Source organism: Haliotis rubra, unplaced genomic scaffold, assembly GCF_003918875.1.
Source record: "Haliotis rubra isolate DU_JTF1 unplaced genomic scaffold, ASM391887v1 Scf2166, whole genome shotgun sequence".
In the NCBI taxonomy this organism is placed as follows: Eukaryota; Metazoa; Mollusca; class Gastropoda; order Lepetellida; family Haliotidae; genus Haliotis; species Haliotis rubra.
This window is the reverse complement of record NW_025766188.1, coordinates 845-23,474: the sequence shown is the minus strand read 5'-3', so window position 1 is coordinate 23,474 and position 22,630 is coordinate 845. Positions and strand designations below refer to the sequence as shown.

General features: G+C 41.2%; 1 protein-coding gene and 1 long non-coding RNA gene across 3 annotated transcripts; both read left to right on the top strand.

The window, feature by feature from the left end:
- The first annotated feature begins 156 nt into the window (after positions 1 to 156).
- Positions 157 to 21,909, top strand: LOC124277003 (E3 ubiquitin-protein ligase TRIM56-like). 2 transcript variants are annotated; one of them, XM_046712658.1, is made up of 3 exons: positions 157 to 181; positions 18,309 to 18,600; positions 19,765 to 21,909. In XM_046712658.1, the coding sequence occupies exons 2-3, from the start codon at positions 18,309 to 18,311 to the stop codon at positions 21,390 to 21,392; spliced, it is 1,920 nt and encodes a 639-aa protein (XP_046568614.1). In that variant the 5' UTR covers positions 157 to 181; the 3' UTR covers positions 21,393 to 21,909. The 2 variants fall into 2 exon arrangements, with proteins under 2 accessions (XP_046568614.1, XP_046568613.1); XM_046712657.1 differs by lacking the exon at positions 157 to 181 and adding an exon at positions 7,299 to 8,446.
- LOC124277008 lies at positions 10,052 to 21,909 on the top strand. Its single transcript, XR_006898714.1, has 2 exons — positions 10,052 to 10,286; positions 21,396 to 21,909. It is a non-coding gene; the product is annotated as an uncharacterized LOC124277008 (long non-coding RNA).
- Positions 21,910 to 22,630: the final 721 nt, after the last annotated feature.

The following is a 22,630-nucleotide window of genomic DNA, read 5'->3' as shown; positions in this document are numbered from 1 at the left end:
ATAACAAAGAGGAGGTAACTCTGAGCGCAGCTCCTCAGGTCACTATCAACAGGCGGAAGTACACAGCTGTCAACAAACCACGTGATCAAAGGCACGTCATGTGACTCAGAGTTGATAAAGTCCACCAACTAGGAAGTGAGACGCAGAGAGACAACCTGTTCATAACGCTGTAGTTATAGAGGTATGTCAAGCATTTAGTGCACATTGTACAAATCTATAGATTACGTTTTGTATTAAGACCGTTGTTGTGATTGTTGAGGAAATTGCATGTGCGTTTGTGGGGTGCGAAAGGGGAGGGGATTGGTGATGAGGGTGGAATGTAGTCATCGAATGTGTATGTACTGTTACCTCATGACACTAAGTGATTTATTGCATGTTCTTATACAGGTTATACACACAGTTTGGGGAGAGGACTAACCTCATTAAGTAAAAAAAGACAATTAAGCATACTTTTTGTACATAGTTCTAAAAATAATGGCTGTTTGACCAAATGTATACATTAACAAGACATACCAAATTCTGCAAAAACAAACTAGTGCGTTTATATGTAATTTTGGTTAACCTGGGCGCACTTGCACAAAGCAATCCTAACACTACGATGAGAGTCTATGTTAGAGTATGGGAGTTTCAATCATCGCAGTGATAAGGTGCTGTGCCCAAGTGGCCCTGAGATGTTTAATCAGAGATCGGAGGTCACTACATGGCTGAGTGTGTGGTGGGTGAATATAAAGCAGCTGTTTAAATTTACTTTCAGTATAATTCTGCAAGAAATTAAAACAATTAAGTTTTCAAAGATAATAGCAGCGCCTTACAAATCAGAAAATGAATCAATATTGTGGTTTCATTTTGAAGTCAGTCAAATGTATTTTCTATCCATTATTCATTATTAAGATCGTTGTTTTTTTTAATTACGTATGTGGCCATTCATGTATCCAAACTCACCATCATTTCCACGCATGCTCAGTCGAGGTGCATTCCTGTCGATCGCTAATACATGAAAATACGACAACGAGAGTTATCTACCTTTCCCCATAGCTGCTCGGAAGTCCAAAGTCTGAACTGCAGTGAGGAGTCGTTGGTGAACAGCTATTTTTCTCCGTATACCTTAGTTGCAATTGGATGTTACGTCATCGTGTGAAGGGGTTGATACATTCATGTAAACTTTAATATGCGAGTTTGTAAATATTCTTGTTGTTTTGTGGCATAAACAAAATAATGATCCTTTCTACACCGGCAATAAGTACACTTATGTTTGTATTAATGGATATATACACAAATAACTCGATTAAGCACCCCCTGTATTTTTGCAATGATAGGTTTTCAACGCGTACATAAAACTTCTCGTGGTGACCCGATGGAAAAAACATGAGTTTTTCTGACCTGTATGATCCTTTGACTCATAAAAAGCTCAAAATGACTGGAATCCTTGTTGACTTTATGATGATTATTGCTCTTTATTTAGAAAAAACAACAACACTGATTTTCATACAAAACCATGTCTGTACAAGTATGAGCCTGGAATGTTTAATGTTCGATATGCCGTTGAATGTGAACATTCAAAATGTCAATTTGAAGTGTAACCTCAAGGTCAATACCGAGTGTAACCTGCATGCGACTGTATGACAGCCAGCAATCTCCTCCTCATACCCCTTGTCGGCATCCTGATCGTCTGAAGGGGCAGTCTATGCCATTCATCGTGTAAAGCAGCTTCCAAATAGGCCAGGTTTTGTACAGGAGGGTCCCTGTGTTGCACATGACGACCACTCATGTCCCAGATATGCTAAAAAGGGTTAAGATCGGGGCTCATTCAATCGTGAGATATATATCAGGGGGTGTTTAACTAAGGTCCTTGTGTTCCTTTATATGAACATCCCAGCTACCACTATCGCATACATACCACTGTATTAGTGCTACCATGTGCAGTGTTGAAACTCAGGTGCACGTGTCAATAATGTGGTGTAGGGCTGGGACGGTAACCCCCCATTACCCCTACATGCCACTACCCCTACAGCTTATAACAACATAGTTTACGGTCTGTTGCACTGTTAATCCACTGCCTGTTACCTATTCCACACAATGGACTAATCCACTTAAGAGACATAACAACACAGAGAGAGAATGATTTTAATGAAAAGTGATCATCATTTGTCATCATCAAGATTTTAATAAGAATTAACAATAATTCGTCATCATGTTTCTTTGATGGACGTTAACAATTAATTGTTAACATTCAATGGGACGGGTCCAAATTTTGTACCCGGGTACCCCACTCCCTATTACTCGACCCTACACGGATACCCGTTATGTTAATTCCTGACATCAAATTTGTAAGAAATGGCAATATATTCTTCAGCTCGGAAGCTAAAATTTCGAGTTTTTCAATATCTTAACCATATGTTACATTCAAAACATGCGACTGTAAATTATGTCTATAAATCTTCAAAGACAATACAACCTTTTAATAATGAAAGAATAACATGTTACATTGTTTAAACTGTTAGTCTCATGATCATAACGGGGTCCGGGTATTTAGACGGATCCAAATCATTACCCACCCTTCACGGGTTACCCGTCCCAACCCCAATGTGGTGCATCTGAACATGTGTGAATATGTACATGTAACTTCAAATGTTACGTCACGTTTTTTTTTATGAATGCATTACGAGAAAATACGTGACGTCAGCACAGAAAATGCAGTTAATTGTTTGCATTAGGTCTAGAAAATGGATACGAAAGGCTGCAGCACACTCTCAGAAATAGGTCAGTCAGCTATCACGACAGTGAAACATCTGCAGACAAGCGTAAAACATGACGAGATAACACATTGTGTCAGCTGATCAGCGCAGGAATGCCAGTTTATCAGCAGACAAAATGGCCGCTGTGATAGCACGTTCTCGTCGCCAAAAGCCCCAAACAACCCCTGGTGACGATTGCCAATAAGCATTTTGTCTACAGATTTACTCGCATTCCTTTGCTGATCTGCTGATGCAATGTGTAAACATACCTAACTGAGGTTTTACATAGCTGTATGGTTGCGTGTTTGGTGTTGAGTGAGTGACTTTAGGTTTACGCCGCAATCAGCAATATTCCAGCTATATGGCGGCGGTCTGTAAATAATCGAGTCTGGACCAGACATGCAGTGATCAGCAGCATGAGCATCGATCTACGCAATTGGGATACGTTGACATGTGTCAACCAAGTCAGTGTTAGTCGCCTCTTATGACAAGCATGGGTTACTGAAGACGAATTCTACCCCGGATCTTCCCGGGTCTGTTCGGCCTTGAAACATGACGAGATAAGACATTGTGTCAGCTGATCAGCACAGGAATGCCAGTTTATCTGTAGACAAAATGGACGCTATGGTGAGGCGTGGTCGTGGACGCTAACTGACGATCACGCACCTCCACGAGTCTCGGACGTCACTATCCTGTGATAGGTAGACTTAGTCTCTGAAAATGTAAAATTTTGATTGAAATTTCAGTCTTGACCTGTTTGGTAATCAGATCGTGATTTTGCCCGTCAACCCCACTATCCACTGAAAACTGATATCAGCCATTTCCTGCACAAACATATTCACTTTTACTGTGGCACTATACACTCTTAAAAAAATAAGATTTTGAGAATATTGGACTCATGTAGCTGCGGCCCAAACAATACAAATGTGCTATTTCTTTCCAAAGTAAATTGATTATAACCAGCTTCAGCTCAAAAAGCGGCAATTTTAACTTTACCCCTTGTTTTAGAAGCGTTTGATGTAATTTTCACCAAAACATCATCAAGAAAACATGCAAAGCAAAATGCACGTGCAACTAAGCGGAAAAGCATGCGGTATTGATCATTATAAAAAGGCAAATGTGTTTAATTTTGTCATTCGTTTTTGCCTGGAAAAGAGGAAATCATCATGCCACGACTGAGTGTCGCCAATCGAAAAATCGCCATAGGTCGCCTTAAAGCTGGGGAGTCGCGGTCTGCTTTTTATCAGAGCACCATATTTCGCGTTTGGGATCGTTTCCTGCGATCCAGTTCCGCCCAAGATCGCCCGAGAAGCGGCCGTCCAAGGGTTACCACCCAAGCCCAGGACCGCTACATCCGGGCTGCTTACTTGCGTCATCGTCTTGCCACAGCCGTGGACTCTGCACAAAGCATCCCTGGTTTGAGAAGAATTTCCAACCAAGCTGTCAGGAATCGATTGCGTGAAGTGGGGATTCAACCAAGAAGGCCAGTTGTCGCCCCTGTCTTGAGAGGCTTCTATCGGTGCAATCGCTTGCGGTTGTGTCGTAGAGTCAGGAACTGGAACCTTAGGAACTGGAGACGAACCTGGTTCAGTGATGAATCACGATTTCTTCTTTCCCAGCGAGATGGAAGACAGCGTGTTTACCGTCGGAGAAATGAACGTTTTCCCCTAATTGCATTCGACAGATTCGGTGAGGAAAGTGTCATGGTGTTGAATGCGATATCCAGCACACAAAGAAATCGGTACATCAAAGAAGTCCTTGCACATCACATGCTTCCGATTATGGACCGACAGAGGGAGTCGTTCCAGCATGGCCATCGCATTGCATGAAGAGTGGGGAAGAATTCCGCAAGAGCGGAATGTTTGATATTTCACATTTTTTACCATTGAAATTACATAACATCTTGCTCTTAAACTAACGCAATAAATTCTTCTAAAATGACTTTTACGTTTCTTTTTTTTTGAAGATTCTAGATTCTTACATCGTTATCAAGCTAAAAGTGACTGCAACTAGGTGATGAGAAGTATAGATGGATAGATAGATAGACAGGCAGGCAGGCAGACAGACAGACAAACAGACAGATAGATAGATAGAAATTAAAGTGACTGCAACTAGGTGATACGAATAGATAGGCAGACAGACAGCCACAGACAGACAGACAGATAGATATATAGAGAAAGTGACTGCAACTAGGTGATAAGTATAGATAGACAGACAGACAGATAGATATACTTTATTTCCTCCATTGCCACGAATATATGTTATGATAAACAGCAGATTAACATTAACAACAGCGTGTAATGGAATTATAATTGAATCAGTAGCACATAATTGCGCAGGTGATGAACCACTAAGCAGAAGGGACTAAGTAGAATCAAGCTGATACGGTGCTATGATAGAGTCTTTGGCTTGGGTAATTCTTCGTACTCCGTTGACATGTAGTACCCTTGGCTTCTGTTGATCAAAGGCTTCCAATGGCGACAATCGATGGCTTTCCTTTCGTGAAGTCCTGATTAATGCTGGATAGGATTAAATGGATAGGGAATTTGTGTTGGTGATCTGAGAGGGCTGATTTGCTGTTTGGCAGTGGATACATAATAAATAGACAGTACCCAGTCAGTGCTACGATGTAAGATGCCCCGTGTCTCTGCGGTCACAGACGTTACTGACATCCAGTATTGTGACAAATACTGATGATTTTCGTCATTCTTGTTGAAAACTGACTTTCATCCTTTATCTCCACCCATATGTTTATTTAAAGTATATTGTGTATCTGTGTACTTCAGATGGCGACCACCAAGAACTGACAGACAACCAGCTCACCTGTGCCATCTGGCAGGTGTTCACAGACCCTGCCACACTTCACTGTAATCACACATTCTGTAAGTCCTGTCTGCTGAAATACACCAACACACAGCCTGAAGCAGTACGAGCCAAGTCCATCCCATGTCCCTCCTGTAGACAACCGAAGAAGGTGACCATCCCTGACAGTCCAGTGGAGGAGTGGGTCAGTCAGCTGAAACCAAGCCACGTCATACAGGGACTGATGGACGACTTTTAGACCAGGAACAGAAGGTAACTTATCAATAGGTTCATGTTCAATTAGCATATCATGTAAAATATATGAATGAATAATTAGCCCCATGAATGTGGAAATAGTAGTGACGAAAAACACTCGATTGTTTCTGGACCAGGTCATACAGCTGTAATAATGCAGCGTAAAAAACAAACATTCTCATGATTTAGTCACAATTGTACAATCGACTCTGATTGCTTACGAAATGGAAAGGGTTTCTTCAAACAGAATTCGTTTGTCCAGATGTATCATGAACATTTTGTTGAGTTTATTTTATTAAAAAAATTAAATAAATTCAATCTGCAACCTTTAAGCCTCTGTTAGCAAACACTTATCTTTTTCTCTGCACCAAAGACACTATGATACCAAGATATTTCAAAATAATAATGAATATGTTATTATATTCAGCACAAAAACCTGGGTGATATTTGTCATAACAGACTGCTGTAAATATATCTGCTGTTTGTTATTAAGGTCTCCGATGTAAATGTCCTTGCTATTTGTTGTTACTCATGCTGGTGTAAACGTCTAACGTGTTTGTTATTACAGCTGGCGATGTTAATAACTGCAGTGTTTGCCCAGCGACAGAAAGGGTTGTATTCACACACGACATGGACAAGCTGAGTAAAGAAGTGGATGAGCTACAGCTAGGGGAGGTTGAAGTTGTCCGTGGTGTAAGTGACCACCAGTCTACCCCTGTTCTACATCACAATATTGACTGTCAGGCAAATGATGGGGTTTCTCGTTTGTATGACGTCACATTGTTGACTGTTGAGGGTATAAAAGTAACAGTAGTTGCAGATTACTTTAATAAGAGAGTCAAAACGTTTCCCACATCAAACACAAATACGCATGGCAATCATCTACTACTTTCCAATAGGCCTTGGCAAATTGCAAAGTTAAGTGAGAGTCGGATAGCTGTCTGTGTTCCAGACAGTAGGGAAATAGTTACAGTGGATGTTACTCCACATCCTGTATTGCTGTCAACTATCAAAACAAGAAAAACGTACTACGCTCTGGCCTGTCTGACTCCTTCACAGCTGGTGGCAGGTACAAACCTACAGTCTCACTCTGTGGACATACTGGACATGACAGGGAGGATACTGAAGTCTATCAACACGGGTGTCATAAAGAATCCAGACTATATCCATGTCACCAGAAATAACAACTTGATAGTCAGTGAAGGATTAATAGACTCCCTCGTATCTGTGACCAGTGAAGGAGAAGCTGTTTTCACCTACACTCCCACAGGGGACAGAGCTTTGAAACGACCACAGGGTATCACAACAACCAGCACAGGAGATATTCTGCTTGTAGACCGCATCTCTCGCAAGGTGATTCAGCTGACCGGGTCGGGTCAGTTTGTCAGAGATGTCCTCACACAACAGGATGGTCTGGAATCTCCTCGTGGTATCTGTCTTGATGGGGACGGGTTTCTGTATGTTACATGTAAGCATTGTGTCAGAGTATTCATATTTAAATGAAAGATGCGTGTACATGCTTAGAATCCGTGCCGAGTTTAATGACAAGAAAACATTCTAGCGTCAAAGAGCACCGTTCACCATTTTTCGAAAGTAAGTCCCAAAATTAATACATTCATCAAATATTGGAACAGGCTGTCACAGAGAGAAACCCCAGTTCCTGGCCCTACGTAGTATACATAATTGAAGGATGACCTGCTGTAATAGAACTGTACCACATGACCACTTCTTTTCAAATACCGTGTTTGGATTATATAGTCAGTCAGATATGTCTGTCTATGAGCAGTAACATACTAACAGAAAACAGAGCGTGGCGGATTTCATGTTATTGCTAGGCCTGTCAATCACAATCGCGGGAATTTCACCAGGTTTCCAAAATAATTTCTTATAATATACTGTCGGTTTGTTAAATCATACTGTTGCTTATAGTGGACGCTTTCATGAGTGAATTATTTGGGATTGAATTTTTGTTTGTTTGTTGTTTAACGCCACACACAGCAATATTCCAGCTATACGGCGGCGGTCTGTAAGTAAATAAGCAAGTAATCGAGTCTGGACCAAACAATCCAGTGATCAACACCATGAGCATCGCTCTACGCAATTGGGATCCCGTTAGCCGCCTCTTACCACAGTCATGGGTTGCTGAAGACTGTTTCTAACCCTATCACACGTTTGTTCTATTCTTGGTAGCACTATTCCTGCTTCTTGGTGGTGGCGTGTAAACCGTAATACTATAATCGACCATATAATCAAATGATTGATATTAAGAGCAATGACTGAGGACTACAATGATCAAGGATATCATAGACACAGACCACTTGCTGCACAATGTCGTAACTTGCTACACACAGGTTGGTGGGAGCATATCTATCCTGAATCCAAGTGTGGCCTTGATTAAAAATGGAGGAAAAACAACATGAAATGAAACTATATGTTTAAAGCGTATCTCGTTAGTGTTTTTGTATCTGTTAATGAGACAAGGGACGAGACAATGTAGAATCGTAACAATGTTTACCAAACCAAAGTAACATTAAACATATTACACAGTGGGCTGCTGTTTTGAGTATTATTCAGCATGCGGCAGCTTAATAAGGGAAAAGTGGCAGTGGGGTTGCCAAGTGGTTAAAGCGTTCGCTCGTCACGCCGAAGACCCGGTCAGGTTCTTTCTCACTCACTCACTCATTCACTCACTCAGTGTGGGAAAGTGGTTAGGGCGATCACCAAGGAAGTGACACGACTCATCGAAAAGAAAACACGTCGAGGCCATTAAAATGAAATAGGTTAGGACCAAAGGGAGGTTAAAAATACAGAGAAGAAACTGTTGGGTCGGGTCCGATCAGCGTGAGGTATTTATACCAGCCCGGTGAACTCGAGGGAGGGGATAGACTTCGTGCCACGGACCCCGTGTGGTCCATGAAAACGGATCATATTGATCGAGTGGATATCAGAGAAGACGAACCCCATTTGTATTTTCTTAAAGACGAGCAGAGGATTCGTACCAGAGGAATTGCTCGTCGTACCCCACGACACGGTATTACCTATTTATTAAAAATTTGAACCATTTACAGTATATTATCATCATGTGGAAATTGATCGAGAAACGGTTGTGCAATCACGTCTGGGTGAACGTCAATGGACTCGATATTTATTCACCCTTACGCCGAGTGATTAGTCGAGGTCAATTCACCACCCTTTCTGATAGTTTAGGTTTGGTCGGCAGCGAATGGTTACAACTTCTCATTGATGCTTTAGTCGATTATAGTATCAATATCCGACATCGCCCTAACTCTTATTCAACCTATTCCTTAGCCGACTTTGATGAATTTATGACAAAAACCCCATCCATAACAACATCGCTAACTATTTATATTACAGAAAGAAAAGTACCAAAATGTTTTTGGTGTAAAAATAGAGCGAATGAATTAGACATTTGACTTTGCAAGTGTATAAAACAACCTTTTAGACATTTGACTTTGCAAGTGGATATAACAAATCAATTTAACTTTACATGTGTATTAAAAATGGAAGTGCCAGTTCCTCCTTTCGAAGACATGCGAAAAACATTGGACATTCTGGAGGGAAATTACACCTTTCGAAAGTTGCCGCAACGAAACACACAGACCAACTGGATGAATTGAATGGATTAGTTTTGTTTGTGGATATGCCCAATGAATCATTTGCGATGAATCGTTTCGCAATATGAACATCATTGAGTTTTTTACGCTGGTGGGCTAATAGCCCGTGGGGGAATAAACCATTTGTGTTTCAATTGGAACACCTTTGCTGCTCCCCTTGGACGGAAAAGGAAGACGATCGTCACGTCATGCTATGCTTTCCGAGACGCGATGAGTAAAAAAAATATGTGAAAATAAAGCATAAAATATATATACAAAATAAAAAACTAAATTTTTTTTGGTGTTAAACAACGATGCTCCACGGACAAACAACAACCCTTTCTAACCATTCAGGGAAGCTAAATTAACCATAAATAAACGTCTCAGTGGAACTGTGGTCGTACCCCCCTATCATGTATACCACTAAACCAAATACGTATGGTATTCACCTGATACTTCCACTGGTCCTTTGCAAATAGCTCTTGCCTGTCTGAGTCCTTCACAGCTGGTGGCAGGTACAAACCTACAGTCTCAGTCTGAAATATCCACAGGGTATCACAACAACCAGCACATACATAGATAGATACATACGTCACACACACACTAACACACACTAACACACACACACACACACACACACACACACACATATATATATATATACATACATACATACATACATTTGTATAGCACCGATACCCAGCTTGTAGACCGGGAGTCCCAGAAGGTGATTCAGCTGACAGAGTCAGGGCAGTTTGTCAGAGATGTCCTCACACAACAGGATGGTCTGGAATATCCTCGCGGTATCTGTCTTGATGGGGACAGGTTTCTGTATGTTACATGTGAACGATATGTCAGAGTATTCAGATTTAAATGAAAGGTATCAGATGTTAATGAAAGATGCGTTTACAAAGTGAGAGTGAGGGTTTAAGGCCCGTACCGAAAATATTCAAGCGTCAAAGAGTACCTTTAACCATTAACTCCCAAAAGTAAAACATTGATCAACTATGGGACAGGTTCTCATGGACAGAAGCCCCGGCTCGTGGCTCTATGTAATTCAGTGTTGCAGGATGACCTGCTGTAATAGAACCATGGCACATGTCAGCTGACCAAGAACTAAGGTATTGTCTGTGTATGAATATCTTTTCAAATACACGTTCTTGAAATAAACTCTGTCAAAAAAGAAACGCAACCCCTGTATTTTAGAGATTTTGATCTGAAGTTTTAAGACGACACAGCATTTTTATTATTTAAGACAGAAGTCTGAAATTTGGCAGAATAATAACCAAGATGGGCATGTTTAAAATTGTCATTTCAAAAGTCATCTCACAGACACCAGTTTGTCACCAGGGGGGCGTCTTTCTCAGTATCTCGTATGAGCACCACGAGCTGCAATCACTGCACGGCATCTCCTTGGACAAGAACGGATAAGACGCCGGATTCTTTCCTGGGGAATGGCTCTCCACTCCTCCTGCGTTGCACGTGCAGTATGAGGCCGGGCGTTGTCTGGTTGAAAAATCTGTGTCTGTTGGTCAATAATCGGGAGAAGGTGAGGCTGTAATACGTGGTTGATGTAACGTTGGGCTGTCAGGTTCCCTTCAACGATCACCAAGTCTGATTTCTGGTTGTATGAGATGGATCCCCAAACCATAACGCTTTCTCCGCCAAATCTGTCCCCCTGTCGGACGCAGATGGGCGCAAAACGTTCATGACGTCTCCTATACACACGTTTTCTTCCGTCGTGATGTTGCAAAGGAAAACAGGATTCATCAAAGAAAACCAGATGCGCCTCCAGTTTTGTAAAGTCCATATCCTTACGTTGTTGCACCACCTGGAGTCGTCGGCGGAGATGCTTAGGGGGCGTAGTACAGGTCCAACAACTGGTCTACAGGCACGTAAAACCCGCTTCTTTCAGACGGTTCCTAATCGTTTGAGCTGACACTCTCCTCAAACCTGGTATTTGTGTGCTTAGCAGTCACGGTTGGTAGGGCATGCCGATTACGCAGGTGATGGACCCGGATGTACCGATCTTGAAGGGGGTCGTGATTCTTGGCCTTCCACTTCTCGGGCGATCGTTAGTCAAATTGAAGTTGTTGTAGCGGCTCCAAAGTCGGGATATCGTTGTTTTGTGAACATTTAGGTGCCGTGCAACAGTTCCAAAACTTTCTCCGGCTCGAACACGACCAATGGCGATATTTCGGTCAGCAGCACTCAATCGTGGCATTTTTCACACAGCTTTTCATGCGACAAATGAATGAATATAATACGAAAGCACATACGGGCTTTTTATACACCCCTACATTAACTGCCATTTCGCATGAGTTGCATGTGTTTTTTTGTGCGAAGTCACCATGAGGGTCATTTCATGCGTTGTGGCGGAATAAGCAATAAAATACACTTATGCGTACAAATGCAGTTGTTTGGATGAAAGTAATCTTCATTAATTACGTGTATCAATTTCAATACATTCGAATAACATTTAGTTTGGAAGCAATAACTTCATTTCAAACGAATTTTTCATATCTGAGGACAGGGTTTGCGTTTCTTTTTGATAGAGTTTATGTTTGGAATGTATAGTCAGTCAGATATATCTGCCGATGAGCATTAACATACGAACAGAAACAGAGTGTCAGACAGAATGTCATTGCTAGGCCTGTCTATCACAATCGCGGCAACTTCTCCAGGATTCCAAATTAATTTATTTTAATTTACTGTTGCTTTGTTAAACCCCTCCTGTTGCTTAAAAGAAATCGAACAAATATATAACCTGAATACACGAAAGCCGAAGAAATCCATCTGAAAAACAATGTCCTGGCCTCTGGCACCATCGTTCTTTTCCTTGTTCAATCAAACCCCTGCCATGCCGACCATATCTGGCCCGCCAGCGCTTCCGGCGCCGTTTGCTCCGGTACGCGACGCCTGATTGCTTTGGTGCTCATTACCAGTTCGTTACTTTGTTTTAGGGCGTTACCTTCGCAGCGCAACCGACTCTGCCGATGAGGACTCCAGCAGGAGTCATGGTTACGAAACATATTTTATTGTTTATGACTGAACATTTTGAAGTTCGCAACGCCGCCAGAGATGCATCGCGTCGTAGCACCAAACCGGTTCTTCAACCCGCCCGAGGAATTTGATCCTCCTTGACGGCCCGTCAAGTCCATCCCATGTCGTTATAGCGCAATTTGCCGACCTGCCCACCTTGTAATCGAATCATCTTCAAACCGCCCAACCCGCCGCAGCAGACGGTGAACACTGTCGATAATAAATACGCACAAGGAAGGAAGGAAGGAATGGAAGGAAGGAATGGAATGGAAGAAAATGGAAGGAAGGAAGGAAGAAGGAAGGAAGGAAGAAGGAATGGAAGGAAGGAAGGAAGGAAGGAAGAAAGAAAGGAAGGAAAGGAAGGAAGGAAATGAATGAATGGAAATGGATGGAATGGAAATGAATGAAATGGAATGGAATGGAAGGAAGGAAGGAAATGGAGGATGGAATGGAAGGAAGGAATGGAAGGGAAGAATGGAAGGAAGGAAGGAAGGAATGGAATGGAAGGAATGGAAGGAAGGAAGGGAAAGAATGGAATGGGTCATTCATATATTTTTCAGCGAATTCATTTAATATTCCACTTTGGGGTATGACAGCAAGGTTACACGAATGTTCAGTTTGAGAAATATTTTAAGGTCATTTTGAGTTTCTGCTTTGGGATTTAATGTAGCTTTTATAAATTGTATTTACATACTTAATAAAATAAGTCCCAATGGTGATTATCAAATCCTATTTAGAAATATATTTGGAAATATAAGGTGAACATCTGATAATAATTACGTGAGAATAAGTCTGTAACAAATAAGTTTTTCCCCTTCTTTTAGTTGTATCAAAAAGGTTTAATTCTTAAAAAAACACAAACAGCATTGCAATGTATGAATACTTCGGTGATATTAAGTACCATTGGAATCAAACAAGAATTGAGTTATCGTTCCTGTTTAAAGTAGTTCCCAAGCTGTTCATGCGCCAATATGAAATCCTCCCAGAGGGGGCACGAGTCGCTATTTGGCTTGTCCCGGAATAATACGAGTTGGTCACGAATGCCCCCCAGGATGCCTTTTACTACACAGTATTTGTGAAATCAACATTAACTGACATTGAACAAGGCAAGCAAGCAAAATACACAAGGCATCCATGCGTGACCAACTCGTGTTATTCCGGGACAAGCTGAATATCTTCTTGGAGGTTACGGAAAGAGGCGAGTGGTGACGAATGACAAGGCATCGTGGCAGTAGACATCGTTTACTTCCAGAGTTGTGTCCCTTTACGAAACAAGCCTGATAGACTTGCATGGACCAGGTCAGCCAGCGACATACGAGGAGAGGGGGGGGCAGGGGCGTGTGTGTGTGTTGGGAGGGGTCGGTAGGTATGTCTATTTATAGACACTAAACGCCAAAAGAAACGTTACCTTCCTTCCTTAATGAATTACTGAAAAACTAAATGCATCTTTTCAGAAGAGATAAATTGTCCTACTTTCGACCATGCCGAAACAAACCAAAAACAGTGATCTAGATGTCCCCAGAAAGGTTGAAATACAATTCTGCTTTGAGCCAAAGATAAACCATTCAAAGCCACCATTTCTCAACTATTAAAACAAGAAACAACTGTTGTAGAGTGTGTAAAATTGTAAAAGAATTATTCCTATGATTTCAGTCTTTTAACACATTTTGTGCTGAGATTAGTATTAGTGAAAAACAAGTAAAACGTATCTTTGAGATTGTGAAAAAGTGTTTAGGAACATCTACAATTATCTTTGTTAACATTTATGCTTGCAAAGTAACATTTTTCCATTTTCTGTTAACACATAGCAATATCAATCGCCTAAACGTAGCAATATTAAAACAGTATGTGCATAAATTTCACGTGTGGAATGATTCTATAGGGTACAAAGAGAGACTAGAATGCATGATATGATATACAAGTGCGAGAAATATGCCACGATTAACAGCTGAAGAGAGAGAAAGAGCCATTGGGATGGTTCAGATGGGGTCGACATACAATGCTGTTGCCAACGTCCTCGGATGCTACCGTATCACAGTTACAAGAAACACAATCGGCCACTTTCAACACAGTTGTACCTCATTTGTCACCACTCGCCTCTTTCCGCCTCTTTCCAAGAAGACTCGTCCCCCTCCCGATGCTTGTTATGTGCGAAAATACGACAAACCAATCAGAACGCGGTGCTTTGGTAAAAATAATCCTGAGTACTTAAATCGATTATGGCATTATGGCATTGTTTAAATAATCAGAAAAAATATATATCGTCATATTGAAAGTACAAAGAACTGAGCTAACAGGATTTTGCTGCCTATTATGAAGTTTTCGATAAGAATCATGCGATTGACGGTGAGAGATTCAAATACACGCACGTGCGTGTGTTGACAAAACGGCTCTCATGGGTCCAACTGAGGGTATTTCTGACGATATTGCGGGCTTGCTATATGGAGATTGTAATGTGCGCTTCCCAACATTTTCGGAAAAGTAATTCTAAATCGCTTCGAGTTTCAAAACAATAATATTAAACATATATCTGCATGTAACTGATCAACTTTAACCTTTAACATTGGGCATAGATTCTATATTTCTCATCTCCGGGAATATTTTAGTCTGACATTTTTTTTGGTCATTCATATATTTTTCAGCGAATTCATTTAATATTCCACTTGGGGTATGACAGCAAGGTTACACGAATGTTCAGTTTGAGAAATATTTTAAGGTCATTTTTGAGTTTCTGCTTTGGGATTTAATGTAGCTTTTATAAATTGTATTTACATACTTAATAAAACAAGTCCCAATGGTGATTATCAAATCCTATTTAGAAATATATTTGGAAATATAAGGTGAACATCTGATAATAATTACGTGAGAATAAGTCTGTAACAAATAAGTTTTCCCCTTCTTTTAGTTGTATCAAAAAGGTTTAATTCTTAAAAAAACACAAACAGCACTGCAATGTATGAATACTTCGGTGATATTAAGTACCATTGGAATCAAACAAGAATTGAGTTATCGTTCCTGTTTAAAGTAGTTCTGATGTTCATGCGCCAATATGAAATCCTCCCAGAGGGGCACGAGTCGCTATTTGGCTTGTCCCGGAATAATACGAGTTGGTCACGAATGCCCCCCAGGATGCCTTACTACACAGTATTTGTGAAATCAACATTAACTGACATTGAACAAGGCAAGCAAGCAAAAATACACAAGGCATCCATGCGTGACCAACTCGTGTTATTCCGGGACAAGCCGAATATCTTCTTGGAGGTTACGGAAAGAGGCGAGTGGTGACGAATGACAAGGCATCGTGGCAGTAGACACGTTTACATCAGAGTTGTGTCCCTTTACGAAACAAGCCCGATAGACTTGCATGGACCAGGTCAGCCAGCGACATACGAGGAGAGGGGGTGGGGGCAGGGGCGTGTGTGTTGGGGAGGGTCGGTAGGTATGTCTATTTATAGACACTAAACGCCAAAAGAAACGTTACCTTCCTTCCTTAATGAATTACTGAAAAACTAAATGCATCTTTTTCAGAAGAGATAAATTGTCCTACTTTCGACCATGCCGAAACAAACCAAAAACAGTGATCTAGATGTCCCCAGAAAGGTTGAAATACAATTCTGCTTTGAGCCAAAGATAAACCATTCAAAGCCACCATTTCTCAACTATTAAAACAAGAAACAACTGTTGTAGAGTGTGTAAAATTGTAAAAGAATTATTCCTATGATTTCAGTCTTTTAACACATTTTGTGCTGATTAGTATTAGTGAAAACAAGTAAAACGTATCTTTGAGATTGTGAAAAAGTGTTTAGGAACATCTACAATTATCTTTGTTAACATTTATGCTTGCAAAGTAACATTTTTCCATTTTCTGTTAACACATAGCAATATCAATCGCCTAAACGTAGCAATATTAAAACAGTATGTGCATAAATTTCACGTGTGGAATGATTCTATAGGGTACAAAGAGAGACTAGAATGCATGATATGATATACAAGTGCGAGAAATATGCCACGATTAACAGCTGAAGAGAGAGAAAAGAGCCATTGGGATGGTTCAGATGGGGTCGACATACAATGCTGTTGCCAACGCCCTCGGATGCTACCGTATCACAGTTATAAGACTTATTCAGCGCTACAGACAGACTAGGGTCACCGTAGACAGATCAAGAAATGGACGTCCACGCATCACAACGCCAGTTGAAAATAGTTACAAATTCATTTAGTAGGAGGGTAACGTTTCTTTTGGCGTTTAGTATATATATGGATATGGGGAATTACACCTGGATGGGGAATGTGGTTTCGTTTATGTCTGACGTTACAAACATACATTCGGATGTTAACATTCACTACTTTCATTGTAAACGTCCCTAACATTCCTGGTATTTGTCGAGGATTACCCTATGTACTTAATTACCATCTACAAACTTTTGTGTAATATATTCCTTATAATAGCGAATACACGAGGATATATCTTAATCAGATTAAAACTTGATGAGGGTGCTCTGCTTGAACATCATACTATACTAAACACACCAACTGTATGCCTTTGATCCCACAGAGTACAACACATACGTGAAGTCCCGTACACCACACTACTGACACGTGTTACTCATTGTATAGTAATGTAAGTAATGAAAGATGATCTTGAACGTTTTGTAGTCGCACCTTATAGATTGAAATCTTATACTGAATCACCTTTTTTCTTTTAGTTTCGGTTAGACCTCACTCATATGTATTTTCTATCCATGCTTTATGATTAAAACAGTTGTTCCTTAAGCAGTATTTATGTACGTATTCTGATATCCCTTAAAGGACACAGCATGATTTTCATGTCTATCCTGTTATTTCACTCAACAGGGTATGAGAGGTAAATGTATACATCGTACGAGAGGTAAAATGGCTAAAGTAACCAGAGTTATCTCCCTTTTCCAAAACTGTTACGTCCTATGACAACTCTCTGCGCATGCCTAATTTAGGTTACTTTGCTGTACGATGGGCTTGATGCATTCATGTAAAATTTTAAATGAAAGATTTGTAAATTTCGTTACATTAGGGAATGAACAAAATACATATCCTTCCTGCATTCACAATAAGTGCGACCGCCTCCGTGGTGTAGTGATTAGAGCGTCCGCCCGGAGAGCGGAAGGTCGCGGGTTCGACCCCCGACCGCGTCATACCAAAGACGTCAAAATTGGTACTTGTTTGTCCCTGCCTGGTGCTCGGCATTAATTGGTACAACAAGGACTGGTCGGCTCGGAATCATGGTGAGCTAGCACTATCAAACCAGCTTCAGTCTGGGCTAGTGCAAGAAGCCGCACATACACATACATACGCATGCACGTCGTCATATGAGCGAAATATTCTCAAGCACGACGTTAAACCCACTTTCATGCCACCTCACCTCACCTCACCTCACCTCACACTCACCTCACCTCACCTCACCTTACAACAAGTGCATTTACGTATGTACTGATGGATAAACACAAAGGACGAGGCGTATAATGTTTGGTCCTATCTATCTGTACATACATAATTGAGATGGTAGATCACTGTATGGTTGCGTGACCTGGTCGGGAAACATGACGAGATAGCACATTGTGTCAGCTGATCAGTACAAGAATGACAGTAATCTTAGGACGTGGCGGTGGACGCAAAGTGAGGATAGGGTATTTGTGTTGATGATCTGAGAGTTCTGATTTGCTGGGTGCATGGGCAATACCCAGTCAGTGCCATGAAATAAGTTGGCCCGTGTTTCTTTGGTCACAGACGTTACTGACATTTGGTATTGTGACAAATACTGATGGTTTTCCTCATTCTAGTTGAAAACTGACTCTGACTAAACTAAAGTATCTGTGTACTTCAGATGGCGACCGCCAAGAAACTGACAGACAACCACCTCACCTGTGTCATCTGTACGGAGGTGTTCACAGACCCTGCCACACTTCAGTGTAATCACACATTCTGTAAGTCTTGTCTGTTGAAATACACCAACACACAGCCTGAAGCAATACAAGCCAAGTCCATCCCATGTCCCTCCTGTAGACAACTGACGAAGGTGACCACCCCTGACAGTCCAGTAGAGGAGTGGGTCAGTCAGCTGAAACCAAGCCACGTCATACAGGGGCTGATGGACGACTTTGGACCAGGGACAGAAGGTAACTAATCTGTCCAATAGCATATTATGGAATGGATACACTGGACAATAGCAGTGGCGAAAAACACTTCCAGATGTTTCCAGACTGCACCGTACAGCTGTCATACTGCTGAATGCAGTGCCAAACACGTGATTCACACGATAAACGATACTCAGGATTTAGTCACAACTGTACAATCGACTCAGCTTTTAGCAGAGCTTTCACATGAAATGGAAAAGGGTTTTGTCGCCAAAAACTATTTGGATAACCTCAGGGACCATCCACAATTTATGGCTAAAAAGTGGGAGGATTTAAAAGGGGGTCAGCAATTGTGTCCATAAATGCGGGCGGGGGCATTGATTTTGTACATGACACGCATGGGGGTCACTTGCTTTGTGTATAAATTTTGGTAGGGGATGGGGGTGGGGTGAATGTCATTCACATTCTACTTGCTATTCCATAAAAATCATCATCACCCCGTAGCCATAAATTATGCATGGTCCCTTATTGTGTTTCTTCAAACACAATTCTCGTTTCTTTTTCAAACACAATTCGTTACTCCAGATATATTAAGAATACTTTGTTTAGTTTATTTCTAAATACCTTCGTAATAAAGTTCAGTCTACAACCTTAAAGCTTCTATCAGCAGACACGTATCCTTTCTCTGCAACAAACACAGTTTAATACGAAGAAATTTGAAGTTATTCATGTATGTACCAGCAGGGCTCCAGATAAGGGCGGTATCGGCGTATGTATGGATAAAAATATGCCCGATGCGGTAGGAAATAAATTAGAAAACGAAGCAGATACGCACCACAGCAACGGTGTGGGTCTTAGAATCATTTACAGACGTACTTATCTGAAAAGTATTGTTTTATTGTTTATTGACGTGTTTACACAAGACTAGCAATGTTGTGGTGCATATATGAAACAAAACACAACATTATCGATACGCCATTCAATTCCATTCAGTTCTCTAAATGTACTCTTAAGTTTTTCCAGTACTCATATATTGCAAAAAAATAAGGAGTACGTACTCTTGATGTTGAAAAATTACCTGGAGCCGTGTGCCAGCACAAAAACCTGGCTGATATGACCGCTGTTTGTAATTGCGGTCTCTAGTGTAAATGTCCTTGCTGTTTCTTGTTACTGATGCCAATAGATCGAATGTGTTTGTTATTACAGCTGGCGATGTTAATAACTGCAGTGTTTGCAAAACACAAGGGAAGACAACCCCTGCCACCTCCTGGTGCTCCATCTGTGACGATGTCTTCTGTGATGGATGTCTGAAGTTGCACAACATGATGCCAATGTCACGTGACCATGAAGTTGTGGGTGTGTCTAATTCTACCAAAAGAAAAGCCAAGCAACGCTTTATGTGTAAAATCCACAAAGACAAACTGATCGAGTTGTTCTGTAAGGATTGTAGGATGGCCATTTGTCATACATGCTGTAGTATAAAACACAGGAAATGTGACGATGTTGATACTTTAGATAACATGACCCCTGTTGTGAGAGAACACCTGTCAAATCAAAATCAAGAACTGAAAATTAAAATGACAACTTCAGAAAACGAGGTAATCTTCAAGAAATCTGAAATTAAAGAAATAAAGACAAATGCGCAAAGTATCAGAAATGAAATCAGAAAATTACGACAGACTGTGGTAGAAGTGATTTTACGGAAGGAGAAACAACTCCTTGATAAAGTCGACCGATCTACTGATGAACAATTACAGGAATTACAAGCACAAATAACATCCCAGGAGATTGATCTGCAGATGTACCAGCAACAGTATGAGTTCACAGCCACTGCTGTCACGTCCAACTGTGAGATGGACATGTATGCCGTCTATGAGTCGGTGGGTGAGGAGTCGACAGACAACAGAGACAAGGACAACCGACCAGCGCCAGGAAAGGTTGTATTCACTCACGACATGGAGAAGCTGAGTAAAGCAGTGGATGAGCTACAGCTAGGGAAGGTTGAAGTTGTCGGTGGTGTCAGTGACCACCAGTCTACCCCTGTTCTACATCACACTATTGACTGTAAGGCAGATGATGACCGTTTGAATACTGTTATGTTTGGCGTCACAGTGTTGACTGTTGATGGTATAAAAGTAACAGTAGTTGCAGATCACTTAAACAACAGCATCAAAACATATCAAACATCAAAACCAAATACGCATGGCTATCATCTGCTGCTTTCCAGTGGTCCTTGTCAAATAGCAAAGTTAAGTGAGAGTCGGATAGCTGTCTGTGTTCCAAACAGTAGGGAAATAGTTACAGTGGATGTTACACCAGATCCTGTATTGATGTCAACTATCCAAACAAGAAAAAAGTACTTCTCTCTAGCCTGTCTGAGTCCTTCACAGCTGGTGGCAGGTACATGCCTACAGTCTCACTCTGTGGACATACTGGACATGACAGGGAAGATACTGAAGTCTATCAACACGGGTGTCATAAAGAATCCAGACTGTATCCATGTCACAAGTAATAACAACTTGATAGTCAGTGAAACATCAGTAAAATCCCTCGTATCTGTGACTAGTGAAGGAGAAGCTGTTTTCACCTACACTCCCACAGGAGACAGAGCTATGATAAATCCGTGGGGTATCACAACAACCAGCACAGGAGATATCCTGCTTGTAGACTGCAACTCCCACAAGGTGATTCAGCTGACCGAGTCAGGGCAGTTTGTCAGGGATGTCCTCACACAACAGGATGGTCTGAAATATCCTCGTGATATCTGTCTTGATGGGGACGGGTTTCTGTATATTGCGTGTAAGCATGATATCAGAGTATTTAAATTTAAATGAAAGGTGCGTGTACAAAGTGAGACATGTTTAGATTCCGTGCCGGTTTTAATAACAAAAATCATTCCAGCCATCAAAGAGTACCGTTCACCATTTTTCGAACGTAACTCCCAAAATTACGACATTGATCAAATATTAGAACAGGCTGTCATGGACAGAAGCCCCAGTTCGTGGCTCTTTGTAATACAGATATGCAGGATGACCTACTGTAATTGAACCATGACACATGTCAGGTATTGTCTGTTTATGAATATCTTTTCATATCCTTTGTTTGGAGTGAATAGTCAGCCAGATATGTCTGCCGATGAGCATTAACAGAAAACAGAGAGTTGCGGACATCATGTTATCGCTAGGCCTGTCTATCACAATCGCGGCAACTTCACCACGTTTGCAAATTAATTTCTTATAATTTACTGTTGCTTTGTTAAACCTTACTGTTGCTTATAGTGGACGCTTTAATGAGGGAATTATTTGGGACTTATTAAGTGCTATTAAGTATTGTCCATAGCGAGCATCGTCAGTGTTCGAACGTTAGCTTGAGTGGTTAACGCAGCACTCCGCAATATTCCAGCTGTACTTGGGCCGTCTGTAACTTATCGAGTCTTGATCAAACAATCCAGTGACCAACGCCATGAGCATCGATCTACGCAATTGGGATACGATCCCCTTAGCCGCCTCTTCCGACAAACATGGGTTGCCGATGACAAATCCTTTTGTACACTGTTTATCGTGTTTTGAAAATGATTTGCAAATGGATATGGCATTGAGCACCAAGGGAGGCGCAGGTAGGCCCAGAAAATTGACTGTTGGTGACAGGAGGCGGCTTGGTATTCTTGTTTCTAAAACAAACGAAGGAGTTTAGAAAACTTAAGGCTGGATATGATTGATAGAGGAAATGTGGCTGTCTGTAAAGAGACAATTAGAACTGAGCTGCATGCAATGGGTTGGCAGAAAAGTCAAGAATTCCATCACCGATCATGAAACCTGAACAAAAAGGAGCGAAGGTTGAACTGGTGCTTATAGCATAGAAATTTTAACTGGGACAATGTGATTATCTCAGATGAAAGTTCTGTGTGGCTGTTTCCTAATACACTGACATTCTGGACCAAACAAACTGAAACACCTTTGTATCAGCGCCCAAAGTACAGTCCGAAATTTAATGTGTGGGGTGGCATATATGTGTTGGGGCAACGCCCCTCTGTGTATTGAAGGGAATATAAACAGTGAGCGGTACACAGATA